General features: G+C 53.2%; 5 protein-coding genes across 5 annotated transcripts; 2 read left to right on the forward strand and 3 right to left on the reverse strand.

Annotated features, from left to right (window-relative positions):
* Positions 1-458: 458 nt before the first annotated feature.
* On the reverse strand, positions 459-2,084 carry UV8b_05652 (uncharacterized protein; the record flags this gene model as incomplete). Its single annotated transcript, XM_043143149.1, has 3 exons — positions 459-876; positions 990-1,731; positions 1,844-2,084. The coding sequence occupies 3 exons, from the start codon at positions 2,082-2,084 to the stop codon at positions 459-461; spliced, it is 1,401 nt and encodes a 466-aa protein (XP_042999082.1).
* Positions 2,085-3,099: 1,015 nt separating this feature from the next.
* UV8b_05653 (uncharacterized protein) lies at positions 3,100-4,245 on the forward strand (the record flags this gene model as incomplete). Its single annotated transcript, XM_043143150.1, has 1 exon — positions 3,100-4,245. The coding sequence occupies one exon, from the start codon at positions 3,100-3,102 to the stop codon at positions 4,243-4,245; it is 1,146 nt and encodes a 381-aa protein (XP_042999083.1).
* A 293-nt stretch (positions 4,246-4,538) lies between these two features.
* On the reverse strand, positions 4,539-7,277 carry UV8b_05654 (uncharacterized protein; the record flags this gene model as incomplete). Its single annotated transcript, XM_043143151.1, has 3 exons — positions 4,539-6,295; positions 6,362-6,916; positions 6,998-7,277. The coding sequence occupies 3 exons, from the start codon at positions 7,275-7,277 to the stop codon at positions 4,539-4,541; spliced, it is 2,592 nt and encodes an 863-aa protein (XP_042999084.1).
* A 2,693-nt stretch (positions 7,278-9,970) lies between these two features.
* Positions 9,971-10,760, reverse strand: UV8b_05655 (uncharacterized protein; the record flags this gene model as incomplete). Its single annotated transcript, XM_043143152.1, has 4 exons — positions 9,971-10,271; positions 10,360-10,455; positions 10,647-10,662; positions 10,724-10,760. 4 exons carry the CDS (start codon positions 10,758-10,760, stop codon positions 9,971-9,973), a joined length of 450 nt encoding a protein of 149 aa, XP_042999085.1.
* A 1,237-nt stretch (positions 10,761-11,997) lies between these two features.
* UV8b_05656 (uncharacterized protein) lies at positions 11,998-17,037 on the forward strand (the record flags this gene model as incomplete). The annotated part of the gene is made up of 5 exons (XM_043143153.1): positions 11,998-12,042; positions 12,117-13,463; positions 13,519-13,614; positions 13,677-14,171; positions 14,251-17,037. 5 exons carry the CDS (start codon positions 11,998-12,000, stop codon positions 17,035-17,037), a joined length of 4,770 nt encoding a protein of 1,589 aa, XP_042999086.1.
* Positions 17,038-17,168: the final 131 nt, after the last annotated feature.

A 17,168-nucleotide genomic window follows, 5' to 3' on the forward strand; every position in this document is an offset into this window, starting at 1 on the left:
TTTTAGAATGTACACGGGGGTTTAGGGACATTTTGATCTTTTTTTTTTTTTGGGGCCCCGGGTGGGGGTAGGGGGGAAGAAGGAGCATGAGGTTTTGCATACTGTGGAATGGATGAGGCTATATAACCTAGGTATTTAGGTGGGCGGAGCTCTCTCAGGTCACGGATCGACCGGCCTACTGCTCCCCATGATGATTGTGTATAACAGCAAATTGCTTCATGTGGCATGTATTAGAAGAATAAAAATCCTCCCATGACAAATCGTGCAGTCCCAGGCGCCGATCCGCCCACTGTCCGTGTCATGGTTCTCTTCTTGTCAAGTCGAGTCATTCCAGGACGGAACAAGAATACATTTGACTTGCCCACGCTGCCGTTGCTTCTTTTCCTTACCTAAACTCAAACGCCTGAGCCGTTCAACATGCAAAGAACCCCTTGTACGTGAGTACATACATGCGCCTTCTAAAATCCCTCAATCTGCGTGCCCACGTTCTTCTCGTTGGCAAGCTTGACCAGATGCATACCGACCACCAAGTCCATAAGTCCCAGGCCAACGCTCTTGTATACTACAGTCCCGTCTCTCAACCATCGAGCGAGACCGTCTTCCTTCTTGCCCTCGCTTTCGGACGATGCGCCGGATCGGGTTCGAAAAGGCAGGGGGATGCTTGGTACGCGGCTATGGTTGTGCTGGGATGATGTAGAGCCGGACGGGCTTGCCGGACGAGAAGACGAATTATTCCAAACGCTCGACATGGACGGCGTCTTGTCGTCCAAGTCAATGGTGGGCTCGTAGTCGGACGACAGGGGCGTTTGAGAGCCCGCGGTTTCCGACTCGGACTCTTCGACAGCCAAACGGTGCAGCATGACGAGCTCACCAAGCCTGTGAATGCACGAATTAGCTGCTTGTTTCATCCACAATTCTCTTCTTCTTCTTCTTCTTCTTCTGCTGCTGCTGTTGCTTCTGTCTGCTTCAAATTCCAGGAGAAAACGTACTCAACCATCTGATGGGGCGATATCTTGGCAGAGATAATCTCGCCGGCTTCCTTCATGGCTCCGTCAAGGGTGTCCACGATGATAACGCCCCCCTCATCCGCATGTTTGTGGAAATGACGATGAAGCCTATCGTGAGGCTTGGTCACGAGCTGCAACAAGCCCTCGGGCAGCTCCCTCATTTCGGGTGTGTAGCTCCCAACAGCCACGATCAAGCGGCCCTTCTTCCTGCCCTCGTGCGAGGTGAGAATGGAGGCATCGAACAGTTCCTGGCGAGACGGCGTGCAGCAGTAGATGACGTCTGCGCTGCGAATCTGTTCCTTCTGCAGCCTGTCAAAGTCGTAAAAAGTGGGAGTCAGGATGCTGAATTTGGCGTGGGGCCATCCCTCGCGCTCCTTGACGGAAGCAGGCACAATGGTAAACTTTTTCAATATCGAGCCGGCTCGATCAGAGAAGCGGCGATTGATGATGTGAACGTGCCTGATGGTGCTGCCTCGCATCAAGAGCGCCAACCGCACGTGCCAATACGCTTGGCTGCCGCTGCCAAAGACTGTGAGCGTCTTGACGTGATTCCGACGATGGAGGAGGCAGGCCGACGCGAGGGCCGTGCGGAAGGCCGTCAAGGTGCTTGCGTGGACGAGACCCAGGGGGCTTCCATCCGGACGGAACAGGTTTACCACTCCGGTTGGGCTGATGGGTTTCACGTTGGCATCTTGCGCGGCGACGGACGAGGTGAGCGAGACAACTGTCGCGAGTTCAGCATGTAACCAGGCTTGCCGGAGAAGGGTGTTTACCGGTGTTTGAAGCGCGGCCAAGTCCGTCATCCATCGGAAGGGGGTGGACGCGTCAGGGTTTACCTTTACAGCCCATGCCCTCGGGTCCGCACGACGGCATGTAGAGGGTCGTGGCACTCGATGCTGAGTGAAAGGTCGTTATACGATGGGGCTGCTGGTATACATCACCGTCCCCGGCGTCTGTAGAGTTGGAGAACTCGTGCAGGGCGGATGCCAACACATGACGGAACTCGTCTAGTTCGTCAACCGTCAGGTTTTCCAAGATTTCCCCGACCTGGTGGTCTGTGAGAACCGTGAAGGTCATGTTGAGCAGGTCGTCCCTCTGATTGCCGTCGTACGATTTCCTACTTGTGAAAAGAAGTTGTAAAAAGAGAAAATAAAAATGAAAATAAAAAAAAATGGGAGAAAAAATGGGGAAAATCCCAGGTTCAGCTGAAAGAGGGAAACGCCAGCAAAGATGACATTCGCTTTACGTCACTGTGTTGATACACGGACGTACGCGATGGACCGTCTCCCGGTGACGGAATATGATTCAGATGGTCCTTTGGAGGCATGTCCGTTTTTGTGTGAAAAAGACGAGAGAGATGTTGCGACAGCTCGGAAGATAAGGAAAGCCACACAAGGCGATCCCCGCTGACGGGTGGCGGCATTGGGGCCGCCTCTAAAAGGGAAGCCCTCCTGGACCTGGCGGGGCAACGATTCGCAGCGGAACAACGCGTTGTGATGGTCGTGCGACACTGCTCAGCCGAGGCAGACCGTAACAGGTAGAGAGGTAGAGAGGGGTCCTTTTTCCCGGTTAACAACCAGCGTGCTTCATGTCACAAACGCCGGCTAGACGGTGCCAGAAGCGTACATGTAATGTTGTGAGCCGGACCAAGTCGTACAAGGTGCAGAAATCGAGTACGGATACCGTAGGCATACTGTGGTGCATACTGTGGTACAGAGTACATGAGCCAAACAGTGTAAAAGATGGACGGACAGTTCCCCCCACCTATAGATTTTACCAAATGTAATTGGCCAACTATCTCAGAGCTACGCCCCACTCTATTTCCACCTTGGAGCAGACATGGCCTATCACGTGCCGGCATACGCTTATCGATGAAGCCCCACGTTCTACAGAGTAAGCCACTCCCAGCCCTTTCCTCTTGCGTCATGCCTCAATCACGATGTGCGGCGGCCGTCCTTGAGTAGTCGGACCTTTTAATCCTCTGTCATGCAAGCTCGACGACCATCAACATCTATTCAACATCATAACCAACGTCCATCAACACAACAAAACAATGGACAGACCAAACGAAGGGCCAAGCAGTACGCAACCCATGTCCAGGGCAGAGCATTCCCGCAACGTCCGGGCCTCCGTTGAAGAACGACGTAACCAGGCCTTGGCCAACTGGAGCCAGTATCAGCCTCAAGTCCACGCCCAGATTCAGCGCCTCTTCTCGGATTACGAGCCGCCATGGTACGCAAGACTGCGCGGCTTTGACCGCAGCAAGACCCTCGCCCTGGCCGAGGCTACTGTCGTCAGTCTTGCCGCCGGCAAATCCAGGAGCCTGAGCGATTCGGAGACCCAGGCCTTGACCGAGCACCTCTTGTCCACCGTTCATAACATTCAGGCCTGGAAATGGGCCATGACCGGCCTAGCAGCATACATGACGTACAAGGGGCGGCGAACCATGCGCTTTCCTTTCTTCAACGTCGTTACGAACGGAGGGAAATACGACGCCTTCACTCGTGGCCCCCGAATCCGCTTCGTGTGGCATTCGGCTCGGTTTGCTGCCTATTACGGCGTCATCTGGGCCTTCGGACAGCCGCTCTTCCAAGCAGCCAACTTTTTCCGCCAAAAATATGCAATGGCGCAAGATGACCGGTTGAACTCCCTTTTTGGGCACGGAAGGGAGCAGGCTGGTAGGGTCCTAGGTGCCGTTCAAGCCTCGAATTCTCAGCACAGCGGGAACGATTGGAGCTCAGATACTCAGCACGAGTATTCCATCCAGTCAGAAGAAGACAACTATCAAGCGCCATCTCAGGCTGCTGGGGCTGATAAGCCGCGGCCATGGTCAGGATACCGCCACCCTGCTTCTTCGCGGCAGGCCACAACAAGGAGTCGGGGCGTTGACGATGACTTTGACGACGCCTCTCCCGTGGCTCCATCCTCACTGCCACAAGATGATGGCGGTTCGGCATGGGACCGTATCCGGCAGCAAGCGCAGTATCCGCCCAAACAGGCCCGTTCACGAGATGAACGACAGACTTGGGAGGCCCCTCAGAGGTCAACTGCAGGGTGGGGAAGCCGTGAGGATGCCAGCCCGCAGAATCGCGCTTCTTTTGTAAATAGGTACGATGCATCGTCTGTCGATGAGGAAAACAATACACCAAAGAGCCAGGCTCAGAGGGAATTTGACGAGTTGTTGGAGCGTGAGCGAAGGGGAGGGGGCCAAGAAACTGGAACATGGGTCAAAAGATGATGGCTCTCACAGCCACCAAAACGGGCAGAGCTTCTTCTTTTTCCCTCTTTTCTCTCTTCTTCCAAACATTTCTTTACGCTGTATGGAATGTGTCAACTTGCATCTTGCGAACCGGTTCGGCGCGATTGCCAACCAAAAAAGTCACTCAAAAACTTTTATGCTGCGGACTTGAGCGCAGGCAGAATTTTTCTTCCTCTTTGTGTAGCCAATTATTATAACAACATATGAGAACAAATTTCCAAAACTATGAGACTATCCAAGGTACCCACCCAGCAGTATTTGTCGACCTGATTCTAAGCCTTCACATGTTCGTGTATCTCTACCGGTTCTACTCTCTCATCGTTTTCCTGTACTGTGGCTTCGAGTATACTCTCGCCAGCTGTATTGGAAACAAGACTCAGCTCTTCCTTGCGGTGTGGCTCGGCGTCACTCACCACCCCTTCCTGTCCTGCCGGGCTGCTAGTCAGCTCTTGGGGACGTACGGCCGGCTTACTCGTCAACGGAGTAGCCTCTCCCGAAACTGCTTCTTCAAGGCTAGAGGTTTCACCTCCAAGGACATGCGAAGCGGCAGGCTTCAAATCCGAACAAGGTTCGTGTGAATCAACATCCTCCTTGGCGGTCTGCTCGTCATGACTTGAGAACCTCAAGTCTCCAAGTTCCGGATCAACAGACCAGATGGTTTTCGGCATTGCAAACGATAATATCTGTGCAGTGCTGGCATGTTCCGACGGAGCGGCAGCAACAGGACCCTTGACAGGAGCTCGGCGCTGGGGCCCGCGAGCTCGGCTCTTCCGGGCATCAGACAGCGGCGTCTTTTCTTTTCCTTCTGCAGACTCCTCATCTTTGGGCGAGTCATCTTTCTTGACAGCTTGCGGGCCTAGTTGGAGCCGCTTGTTTAGGTCGTTCATGAAGCCCGCTTGCAAAACCGCAATCTTGCCACCAACGGGGCGGTTGGGAACCGGCGGTTTTGGCTTTGTTTGAAGACCTTCGTTTGCTTCTCCTGGCGAATTGTTGGACGATCGAGTTTGAATAGAGGGCTTTGGCTTGTCGGAGACGGGCGGCCTCATCCTCGCGCCATCCTCGGCACTATCTCGTCTCGCCGTAGATCGTTCGGGCGATAATGAAGGCTTCTTGGCGGGTCGAGCAGGGATTTCGGGCTTCGCCTGCTCCACGGGCGACGAAGAGATCTCGGCTTCGTGGATGTGACTCTCGGGGGTGTCTTCCCAGATGTCGCGACTGGGGAAGCGCTTGCTATTGCTGCTAGAAGCAGGCCTCTCACTTTGCAAGTGTGGCTGGCGACTAACCCAGGTCGGCTTTGGGTCTTGCAACGGCAGAAAGGAACTTGTTCGGCTTTTGGCGTCCTTTTCCGCAAGTTCTTCTTGGTAAAGAGCAAATGCTTGAGCAGGAGTGATGGGGCGGTCGGCGTGGTGGGTTGATGGGCGTCGTGGCTCTGGCTCGGAAACTTCAGGTGTTGATACCTCCGCAGTGTAGTGGACGCTGTTGGGAGCATCCTCCCAAACGTCCTTGCTTGGGAAGTGATGGCGCTCATAATGCTCTTCCACCGGCTCGTGTATCTTGACATTCGCTTCCTTCCCGTCCTCGGGGAAGAGGGGGTCATATTCCTCCACGTCTTCTAGTGGAGTGTGCTTGACCTCTTTCTGATTAGAATGGTGGCGTTGAGCTCGCGGGCGACTCGTCGGCCTGCTGGAGGAGTCCTCCGCATCGAACGAACTTCCGCGGCGTTCTAAATGAGGCCGGATGGCCGGATGGTGAACGTGAGGACTGGGGTCCTTGTTCACCTCATCCGAGGCCAGAATAGGTGCATGGTAATCCTCGGTGTCTTCGTTGTCTTTGGTTTCGCCGTAGTGGTAAAACTCGGGATTCTTGTCATCATCAACATGAATACATTTATCCTCGTTTGCTTGCTGTTGCGTAGCTTCAACATTTGGTTCAACAGACATTGGTCGCGAAGCCGAAATACGTGATGCATATTTCTCGCTGGCTTCGAAGGCAACATCATCTGTTGGCGTGCCGCGGATTTCGGTTGAGCCTGGTCACTCAGGTTAGTAATGGTCTCGAAATCGTTAGTCGAGGAATGGTCATGGACAGCTCGTACTGGTAGCAGCATGGCGACCAGCTGTGTCTCTGACGAGTTTGTTGAGATCGGTACTACTCATGGCGTAGTTGTTTTGGCGATCGTGATGTGGAGTATGCTGGTCTCGCTGAAGTGCCTCCGGGTGCTTCTGATAGTAGGCCTTGTCGAGTTTATCTTGTGGTGCCACTCCGTGTCCGTGGAGGCCGTAGCTCCCGGGCGGCAAGCTGCGGGAACTGGGCTTTCGGCTATGATGCCTTTTGGAAGCATCGCTACCCGGGCCTGGGGAGGGAGCTTGCACATCTCCGAGGTGTTTATTCATCGGAACTCGCTGGCCGATTTCGGGGATGCCGTGTTCCTCGTCAGTGTGGTTGCCCAGGTCGCTGTAGGTCGAGTAGGCACTTTCCGGCCTCTTTCGGTTGGAAGAGCGGGAAACGGTCCTCTCTTCAGAGTTGCTGGCTTGGCCAATGCCGAAAGATGCCGCTCTGTCCGAGTCAGTACGGGTCACTGCCATGACTTGCTGCTTGGCGGAAGCAGCGGGCAGAGACGGCTTCGGCGCGTGAAGCATCAGGCCAGCATCTACCAGGCGAGTTTGCTCAGGGGGGGAGGGCCGGCACTTTTCCCGAGTCAACTCCGAAGCCACAGCGTTATACTCCATACCCTCCTCGCCGACTGAAGGCATGTCGACGCTGCAGGCTCGCTCGACTGGGTCGTCTGAGTGTTGCTTCTGAGTATACTGTTTGCTCGTTTCTTTATCCGAAGGTCCACATGGAATGCCTTGCATGAGTGGCGATTGTGCAAATCGATCGCGGCCAGGGGAAACGGACCGATTGATGTGCCTGTTGATGGGACGAGGGGGCACCTTGGGCATGAGGCCACTGGTACTATCTTTGTCCGACGACCTCGCAGGACGAGGGGGAACGATGGGTGATTGCGCCATTGGTGAAGCTGACGGGAAGGTTGAAAAGCTGGACACGGAATGATTGTTCCAAAGAGGCCCCGACAGGGAGAGTACCGAAGACAATTGTGTAATCGAGAAGCCAACGAAGGCTGTAGCTAGCTGTAAGTCTTTGAAGGAGGGAAATCCTTGGGTAGATGTATCACGGGAGCATGCCTAACGATGAGGATCGGTCGAAAAGATGTTAGCATGCGGAATCATCAAGGTTTGCGGTCAAGAAGGACCCCGAGTATGTATGGCGGCGTAAAAGACCTGGCTTTGGCTGGCTGCTGGCAAGTAGGAGGTAGGTAGTTTACTGATAAAGAATGCGGGTAAACTCGTGGCACAAGACACAAAGATAAGCAAAGCCGCAAGGGACGGAGATCAAGCCAACAAAAGTCGGCTATGAACCCTCGATCTTGCACCAACCAGACCCTTTCTTGGCCCTGTGTTTATCACAGGCAGCGCAATTGGCCAGCAGCGCAGCCGGCTAGCCCCCTGGGAAGTGAATGGGTTGTTGGTGGTGACAAGATGTCGGTACGGAGTACAACTTACGGCAGTGATGCAATTGATAGCTCTGTCCGATGTCGATATGCCAGCGAAGCGCCGGTGCTCAAGATGCCGCTGTGCAGGGTGTAAAAACACGGCTTCAGCTTCAAGGCGTTGAGGAACCAGCAGCTGCCACGATTATATCTTCAACAAGCCTTCCAGACAGGACGTCAACGACCTGTCCAAATCAAGATTCCGGGCTTTGGCGTCACCAGACCAGGATCCGAGCCACTTACTGTGCGAACTAGGGCCCCAGTACACTATGTGTTTATTGCTGGCGGGGGGGGGGGGGTTGTGTGTTTGGTTGGACCAGCCTTCCGGCCGGCACACAGTTTGCAGCGCTCGACGTACATGCCTGTTCAGGGTACAATGGGTGGATATCTGCGCGATACGATCAATACCTGTGTCTTTCTCTTGGAACATGCGTACCTGACACAAAAGGAACGAACAATTGCCCGGGCCATCTTGCTGGTTGCAAGTTATGAATCAAGAACGCCAAGTACCCAGTACGATACGGTACCCTGGCTTTCACAGTGCCTCTTCCCCACTGCCGTCGGCTCCACCAGATTCCCTCCCACCTTGGCAGGAATCCAAGCTGTGGCCCAACCAGTGCTGGGACAAGTTTGATGACCCAGCAGCTGCTAGCAGGCTTTGCTGGGGCCGTCAAGCCAGACTTGCATTGATTCATGCTTTGGCACCTCTGCGCTGCCTGCAGATGGCACGACCATGAGCCAGTTGAGTTGACAGTCCATGGCGCTTTTCAGGCCATTGCTGTAACCAAGCACGCCATTTGGGCACTGGACTTGAACCGTCTGGTGAGTCTGCCGGGGCCGCGACGTTTTAGTCAAGGTACGGAGTACCTAAGGTACTTTCCTATTATGTACGTACTGTACCAGACGCTTCCAGAGGACATAGTCCAACTGGCGCCGATCTCGTGCCAATTTCACGGCTACGGAGTAGTCGGTAGACATCCAGAGCATAAATCTGCCGCCACAGCGGGCCCGCCCCTCTTCCTGCAACCAGCATTGAGTTGACCTGTCGACGTGCAGCTGCGCTGCTGCAACGTAATCTGTAGCGTCTTACAGTATGTATGGTATGTACGGAGTACATATGTTCCGTCACCGTAACAGAAGCGAGCCGCTCAGTCCGACCGAGTGCTCCATACTCCGTCAAGAAATTAATATTGGTTTCATCATGCCTAGGCACTCGGAACGTTTCGAGTTTGACGTCAATCGATCAGACACCGTTATCCGGGGCATCCGCTCAGCCATGATCGGTTCCCTTTCAGCACGCCTTGGCGTTTTCCCATTGGCAGGGCGTGCCACTGTTGATAGCTTCAACAACTCCGTCATGTGCCCTCAGTGGCCCGAAATCCACAACAACGGCTTGAAAGCATGCTAACCAACGCACGAGTTCAGTACCTGCCCTACTCGGAATAAATCGTCATCAGCCCAGGCTTTGCACAGGCCAGAAAACTGTGCAGCGTTAAAACTGAGCAGACTCCCGGCGCCCACGAGCAGCTCTAGCTAGGCTATGTCTGGTAGGAGTTCGAAAGATCGTTCCGCCATGCCTTGGCGGTCGATAAAGGAGCTTACTCTGGGACTTGAAGCGGCTCTGCTCATTAAAGGTCGTCCGTCAATCCACCAATGATGATATTTTTCTATCGATTCATACACGTAAGAAGGTGATGCTCGAACTATTGACCGGTTTGCCAACGAGAGAATTCGACAAAATGGACTGCCAACGCCAAACGCTGCGCCATGGCCCACGATCATTTTCAACCCCTATTCCTGCACTCAATTGTCGGCCAGCAAAACAAGCAGAAACACAAACAAAAGCAGAAGCCGAGCAGGCATACGTCATACCACAGACGCCGAATAACTTTGCCCGGTCAAGTGCATAGCATACTGAGCCACTGGACCGAAACATGATCAATGTCCTCAACACCCAAATGTACACCCGCCGTTAGCCCGTTAGCCCGTTTCGTCCCTGGCGTCTTGCCGCAGTATCATCAGTCGGAGGCCCTGCCAGTTGCCCAATTTCTGTTCCTTGTCCTTGACATTGCTTGACAGGCGTCGCAACAACCCGACGAAGCAAGTCGTGAAACAGCACACCATTGGTCTTTTTGTGTGCGTGTGTGTGTGTGTTTACACAATCATTTGCGCAACGCCAGCTCCACCAAGAGTCTTGCTACCAATAAAGTCTTGACCTTTGAGAGCGGCCAGCACATAGCATATGGCAGTGATGGAGAGAAAAACGGCGGCTGCGACCAAGCTAGTAGGACCGCGCAAAAGACTGAGAAACTGAATAACGGCCATGGTGCAATAGGCCGCAGCTCTCATGTAGTTGGTGGAGATTTTGCGCACAAAGTCATCGAACTTTCCGGATGTCGGACAAATGCGCAGAAGCAAGGGAACTTCGATGAATATGATGAGAAAAGACGAGGCACTGTTGAGCCGGTCGCGCAAAAGTTAGCATCCAGGTGCGGGTTTCCACCGTGGAATTGGAATTAGGCGCTCCTCTGTGGACAACGTACATGGCAATAGCAGCAAAGACTATAATAAGAGGCCGGAAGGTGAAGATGGCAGATATTCCGGTGGCGAAACAGATAATCATGGACAATATGCCGAACCTGCGAAAGCTGAATGTCAGCTTGCGTCGTGAACACGTTGAATCAATGGCATTCTGATTTTCGATTCGATTTGTAACGTTTGTCGACAGCGTAACCTGAACGGCGGCAAGCTGGGCCTTTTGTTTCTTGTTTTACTTCTTTTTTTTTTCTGGCCTGCTTTTAAGAAGCAGGTCTCAGGAGTACGAACGTACCACTGTCCATAAATACCTATGCAAATTAGAATGCAACGAAAATGCCAAGCGCTGCAGAGATTCGGGCCCCGACTTACTGAAATTTCGGGTCTGAAACTCCTCCTTGAGCGTCATCTTTCGAGGTGTCGCAAGCTCTCTTGCCCAGCTCCTTAGCCTGTTACTGTTCTTTGTCCCAGGTTGCGCGAGGCGGCAGGAGCAACGACAGCAGACGAAGCCGTATTCGACCGATTCGAAAGAACCAAGTCGGTTTTGATCAAGACGATGCGGGTACGATGCGTGATCGGTGAGGGGTGACGGTACGGTGATGTGGCAGCTGCTCGATGGGGAGGAGAGGAATGCTTGGTGGTCGTCGAAGTGATGGAGCGTCGACCAGTCGCACGTAATCTTTCAGTCTTTCAGACGACAAAGAGGCGGTGCTTGGTAGCTGGTCCTGTACTCCGTACCGCTTTCAAAGAAAGCGACATAGCTTGGTGCTGGAGAGAAAAGTGGCTGAGAGACAGCGTGGCCACTGGCCAGTGGAAGGGGAGTTTCCACTCTCCGACGCCTCGGCCTTGGGTCTTGACCCGAAGGGGGAAAAACCGGGGCCCGATGCCAGGAACTGAAGGGCGAAATTAGTAAGGAGTATATATGTGTAAAAAAAGAAAGATTAAAAAAGCAGAAGAGAGAAGAGAAGAGAAGAAGAAGAAGAAGAAGAAGAAGAAGAAGAAAAGAGCCAAGAAAGAGAGGACAGGCGAAGGAGAGGGTGCGCCGAAGGCTTGACTGTGTCCATGGCTCCGTCATAGTTGACCTCCTCGGATTGTCCAGATCCGACCAGGACGCCAGACATGTACTCCGTACTCCGTACATAACCTACAGTATCTGCCTCTACGGTCGTACAGTAGCTAAAGATACCTAAGGCACCTATTTCGACGGAGTAGAAAATCAGCAAATTAACCAACCCCTTTAATTACTGTAGGATCTAGCTACGTACAGGTAGGTAACTCCGTACTTACCTTATGTACCGCCGCAGACCCTGGTTTCCGTTTTGGTGCAACGAACGTTAGCGCCAGGGTCGCGTCCTTTAAGTGGGGCGGGGCAAGAACGCGAGAACCAGCAGTAACTCCCGTACCTGTTAAACGCGTGTTTCTTCTGCTAATCCTTGAAAGAGGCAAATCTGCATCTGATGCCCACGTGTGCGTCGCTCCTCTGCAGTGATACGTCTCTGGCTCCTTTCCCTTTCTTGTGTGTTTTTCCTCTCTCTTGTTTTGTTTTGTTTTGTTTTGTTTTGGTTTGTTTTCTTTTTTAGATTTTTTTTTGGCTTTTTTGGGATTGATTCTGCAATGCCCGATGAGATTGAATGCACCGCCCAACGATGACGCTTCAGAAGTCTTACTCTGAACGTATAGGCAATTCGACCGTGAGTTCATCGGCTTCATCATCGGCATGTTGCTCTTCTTGTCCATCCAAACGTCTCTCTTACATTCACCATAGAACCGCAGTCCGTGGCAGAGATCTCATAGCCATCCCGCAAAGCTAAACGGGCAAGAAACACGAAACCTCCCACCAGTCTCTGAAGTGACCAAGACGAAACTGAACCAGTTTCAGTACAAAGACGGTGGAAACGAGGCTTCGAATTTGGCAGAACGACGCGCCGAGGATACGCCTATCGAAACCGAAACTGGTTTGGATCGCTTGACTCCCGCCGAGGGCGACGCCGTGACGCCCGTGACGCGACTGGATTGGAGGGACCTGCTCGAGCCGAACGCCGCGCCGGTAGAGAACCTGAGCGATGCTTCACCGAGCGATAAACTACTATGGAACAACCAGCAAGATGTCCTCTACGCTGCAGCGCTCTCCCCCATGTTGCTCCGAAAGGGCAAGAAGCGCGCCAGGAGCTCGTCCCCCACTTCCTCGCCATTGACCGACAAGGCGCATGCTCCAGCGGTCAATGTCAAAAACTTGGCAAAGGCCTTGAGATCTCCACATGCTGATCCAGCTTTGGAGCTCTGGGACCGGTACTCCATGACTGGACTGGAGAACACGAAAACTCCGACAGGCGCCGTGAACCCTGCATTGGCGCAGCTTATGATCTCTTCTTCACCGAAACACGTCAAAGACATGTCAGCTCCCCGAAATGACGCCAGCTTGCGACGAGCGGTCAGCTGCGGCCTAAACTGGCCGAAACGGAGAAAGGTGGAACGACCCAAATCTGCGAGTCAAAACAGTAGCCAGCAACGAGAAATGGAGGCAGCGTCCAAATCCTCTTTGGTCACGGCCCTATTGGATACAGTCACCAGCAGCTTCCATGAATCGAGTCCTGGCCATACTATAGAGAATCCGGTGCTATCACCGTCACCAAAGAAACGAAGAAAGTCACCGAAAATAGAGAGTCCATGTCGAACCACGGCAACAGCAACAGCAACAGCACCAGCACCGGCACTAGCACCTCCACCGTCATCTGATTATGGCGATGACGACTTCGATGATCATGCATTTATGGAACTGGAAGCAAGCCTGCAACTCACAGGCCCATCAAAAACTCCGAAGCCCGAGATCGATGAAGCTAGGATGCTCGATTTCACAAAGGGACGCAAAACCATGAATGTTGCTGAGGACATGAACAATCTCAAAGAAACTGTACTGAATAACGCTGCACTGCCCTGGGAAACAAGCCCAGTCACCGCTACGCCTGGGAAGCCAACTAAGTCGCGGGAGGGCGAACTCGATGCCGTACCCGACGATGAGTTTGGTGACGATTTCGATGGCGACATTGACTTCGACGCGGTGGAATTAGCCGCGACTCAATCTGCTCGTCGCGTGGAACCACCGCCTGTAATTGTACGTAAAAGCTATGCGGCTTCGTCCCACCGTCCGACTTGACTAAAAAAGGTAGAGCAAACAGAGGACCAAAGTAATTCAACGATACTTAGTGACGAGTGTTTTAGAAGGCGACTTCATCGACAAGCATGGAGTATCACGACCCGAGAAGGTTTGCCGAGATTAAACCTCGACCAGGATTTCCGTCTTGCTGACATTTTCTTTTGGTCTCAGATTCTCATCCTTCAACTCGATCGTTCCAAAATCACGCGAACAGTACACCTCCGGGGTGCTTGGTTTGAGACACCAGCCCGCACTGATTCCTATGTGCATGTTATTGGCACATTCTCATCGCGCGGACAATGCATTATTGATGATTCCAAGAATCTTTTAATCTTGCATCCTGATCAATTAATATCAGCCACGGTTGTGGCCGATTCGTTTGGATGTTTACGTCGAGCAGTGCTTCAAGATCGTGTAAAAGCAACAAGCGAGGCTTCGCCGCCTCTTGTTTACGGCACAATGCTCCATGAAATCTTCCAGGAGGCACTTTTGGCGAACTCATGGGATCTGCCGTTCCTTGCTAGAATTATTGATCAGATTGTTCAGAAACATGTGGAGGACTTGTACACCATCAAAGTCGGCTTGCCTACTGCCAGAGAGCATCTCCAGTCAAAAATGACGGAGTTGAGTTCTTGGGCCAAACGCTTTGTTTCATCAAAGCCGCAGGTAAGCAAACGTGCCGTATTCTCCAGCTCGTCATTGTTGTATTGTTGACAGAGCAGCTTCGCTGACGATTGAATGGTAGGCTGATGCAGTTGTGGAAGACCGAAACGGGAAGAAGGCGAACTTGGCCATTACGAAATTGCTTGATGTCGAGGAGCACGTCTGGTCGCCAATGTATGGGCTGAAAGGCAACATTGACGCCACTGTCGAGGTAGCCATGACCGATGGCAAGCAGACCCGAACTTTGGCGGTACCGTTCGAGGTCAAAACCGGCAAAAACGCCAACAGTAGTCACATGGCACAGACAGCACTCTATACCTTGCTGTTGTCTGACCGCTACGACATTGATATCGCATACGGGGTTTTATACTACATGGAAACTTCCAAGACGATGCGGATTCCCGCCGTCCAACACGAGCTGCGACACATGATAATGCAACGAAATGAGTTGGCGTGCCATGTCCGAGAAAGGAGTGTACAGTTGCCTCCAATGTTGCAGAATAAACACATATGCGGCAAGTGCTACGCGAAAACCTCATGTTTCACGTATCATCGCTTGGCAGACAATGGCGATGGCGAGACGAGCGGCATGAGGGACAAGTTCGACGAGCTCGTTGGACATTTAACCCAAGCGCATCGGGATTTCTTCATTAAATGGGAGAATCTCCTCACCAAGGAAGAGAAGGAGAGTCAAAAAACGAAGCGGGAGCTTTGGACCATGACGAGCACTGAGCGTGAGAAACGTTCCCGGTGCTTTTCTGATGTCATCATCGAGCAAGGATCTGTTTCCGTCGACACCAACAACCCTCGCATCAACCGGTTTCATTACACTTTCATCAAGCGAAATCATCAAGCCGGCTTCTCCTTTATGGAATCAGAACTCCATGCTGGCGAGCCCGTGGTCGTGTCGGACGAGGATGGTCATTATGCACTGGCAATCGGGTATGTCACAGCAGCTAGAAAACAAAGCATCAGCGTCGCGGTGGACAGGCGGCTGCACAATTCCCGGGTGAGGCAAGCCGGTTTCCACGAGGTGGACAACCAGGTGTTTGCCAGCATCATGGACGTGGCCCCAGAAGGCGCGACGCAAGATGAAGGGCGAGGCAAAATAAAGGAGCCTCCCATTCGCTTTCGTCTAGATCAAGATGAGTTCAGCAACGGCATGGCGACTGTCCGAAACAACCTGATCCAGATGATGGCCAACGACGTGGCCACGGCTCCCCAACTACGCCGACTGGTTATCGATTTGGCTCCTCCGAGATTCAAGACAGCCTCAACCCAGTACGCAGTCGCGGGCGGCGAAAGCCTCAACATTGATCAAGTACGCGCCATTGAGAAGGTCATGAGCACCCGAGATTATTCCCTGGTGCTTGGGATGCCTGGCACTGGCAAGACAACAACGATTGCACACATCATTCGTGCTTTGGCGTCCCAGGGCAAGACTGTGCTTCTGACATCACACACTCACACGGCAGTTGACAACATCTTGCTCAAGTTGAAGTCGGATAAGCTTGCCATTCTTCGACTCGGGGCACCAGCCAAAGTGCATCCAGATGTTCAGAGCTTTGTCCACCTGGCCGGACAGCCCAAGAACACCTTTGAAGAGATCAAGGAAGCTTGGCACAACACGCCGATTGTGGCGACGACTTGTCTCGGCATCAACCATCCCGTGTTTCTTGAAAGGTCGTTTGACTACTGCATCGTGGATGAGGCGTCGCAAATTACTTTGCCCATCTGCGCTGGTCCAATTCGCATGGCGCGCTCCTTTGTCCTGGTGGGAGACCACAATCAACTGCCTCCAGTAGTGCGAAACGAGGAGGCTCGTGAAGGCGGGCTGGACGTGAGCTTGTTCAAGCTTCTTTCCGATTCTCACCCGGAAGCCGTTGTAAACCTGGAACATCAGTATCGGATGTGCGAAGACATCATGGCGTTGAGCAACACGTTGATTTACGACGGCAAGCTTCGGTGTGGAACTGAAGCGCTCAAAAAGAAGAAGCTTCACATTCCAGACATGGCTGCTCTCTCCGGGATCCATTACGGCGCGTCTTGGCCAAGTCTTGGCGTTACCCCACGATCGTTTTGCATCGGCCCTGGACCATCGCGCTGCTGGCTGTACGACCTGCTGGAAAGCGAGGCTCGTGTTCGTTTCGTCAACACCGACACCATCCGCCCAGCGGTGCAGGAGGAAGCGCAGGGCAAGCGGATCGTGAATCCTGCCGAGGTACGGGTCGTGTCACAGCTGGTGGACAGCCTTGTCACGGTGGGAATCGCGGCGTCGGAAATCGGCGTCATGACGCACTACCGAGCGCAGCTGTTCCTGCTGAAGGACAAGCTGAAGAACCACCCGGGGGTTGAGATGCACACCACTGATCGCTTTCAGGGGCGAGACAAGGAGGTTGTGGTGTTGAGCCTGGTCCGAAGCAACGAAGCATGCAACATCGGGGACCTGCTCAAGGATTGGAGGAGAATCAACGTCGCCTTCACGCGGGCCAAGACGAAGCTGCTTGTCGTGGGCAGCATGAAGACGCTGAAGCACAGCGGAAAGGAGAACATGCTCAGCCGGTTCATCACGCTGATGGAGGAGCGAGACTGGATATACGACCTGCCGGGCGATGCGATGGAGAGCCACCGGTTTGAAGAACTACGCACACCAACGACTACCGCGCCCACGACTGCCGCACCGACGCCAAAGCCCAAGTCTCCGGGAAAGGCGTGGCGGAGGGGGCCGACGAGCCCTGTGGACAAGGAGAATGTCCGACCCGCCGCACGCAAGACGGCGAGAATCGGGCAAAGAGCGCTCCTGAAAGGGAGACTGGTCACGCGGGATATTCTAAACGAAATGACGAACGGCGCATATATGGATGTCTAGAGGCGGGGAGTTTTTTCCTTTTTTTTTTCTTTTTCTTTTTTTTTTTTTTTGAATATTGTTACGCTGGTTTCATGTTGCTTTTGTGTGTTTGTTTGTTTTTTCTCTGCAACGGCGCTTCAGTGGTGCAAGTA

This window comes from Ustilaginoidea virens, chromosome 4 (genome assembly GCF_000687475.1).
Source record: "Ustilaginoidea virens chromosome 4, complete sequence".
Taxonomy (NCBI): domain Eukaryota; kingdom Fungi; phylum Ascomycota; class Sordariomycetes; order Hypocreales; family Clavicipitaceae; genus Ustilaginoidea; species Ustilaginoidea virens.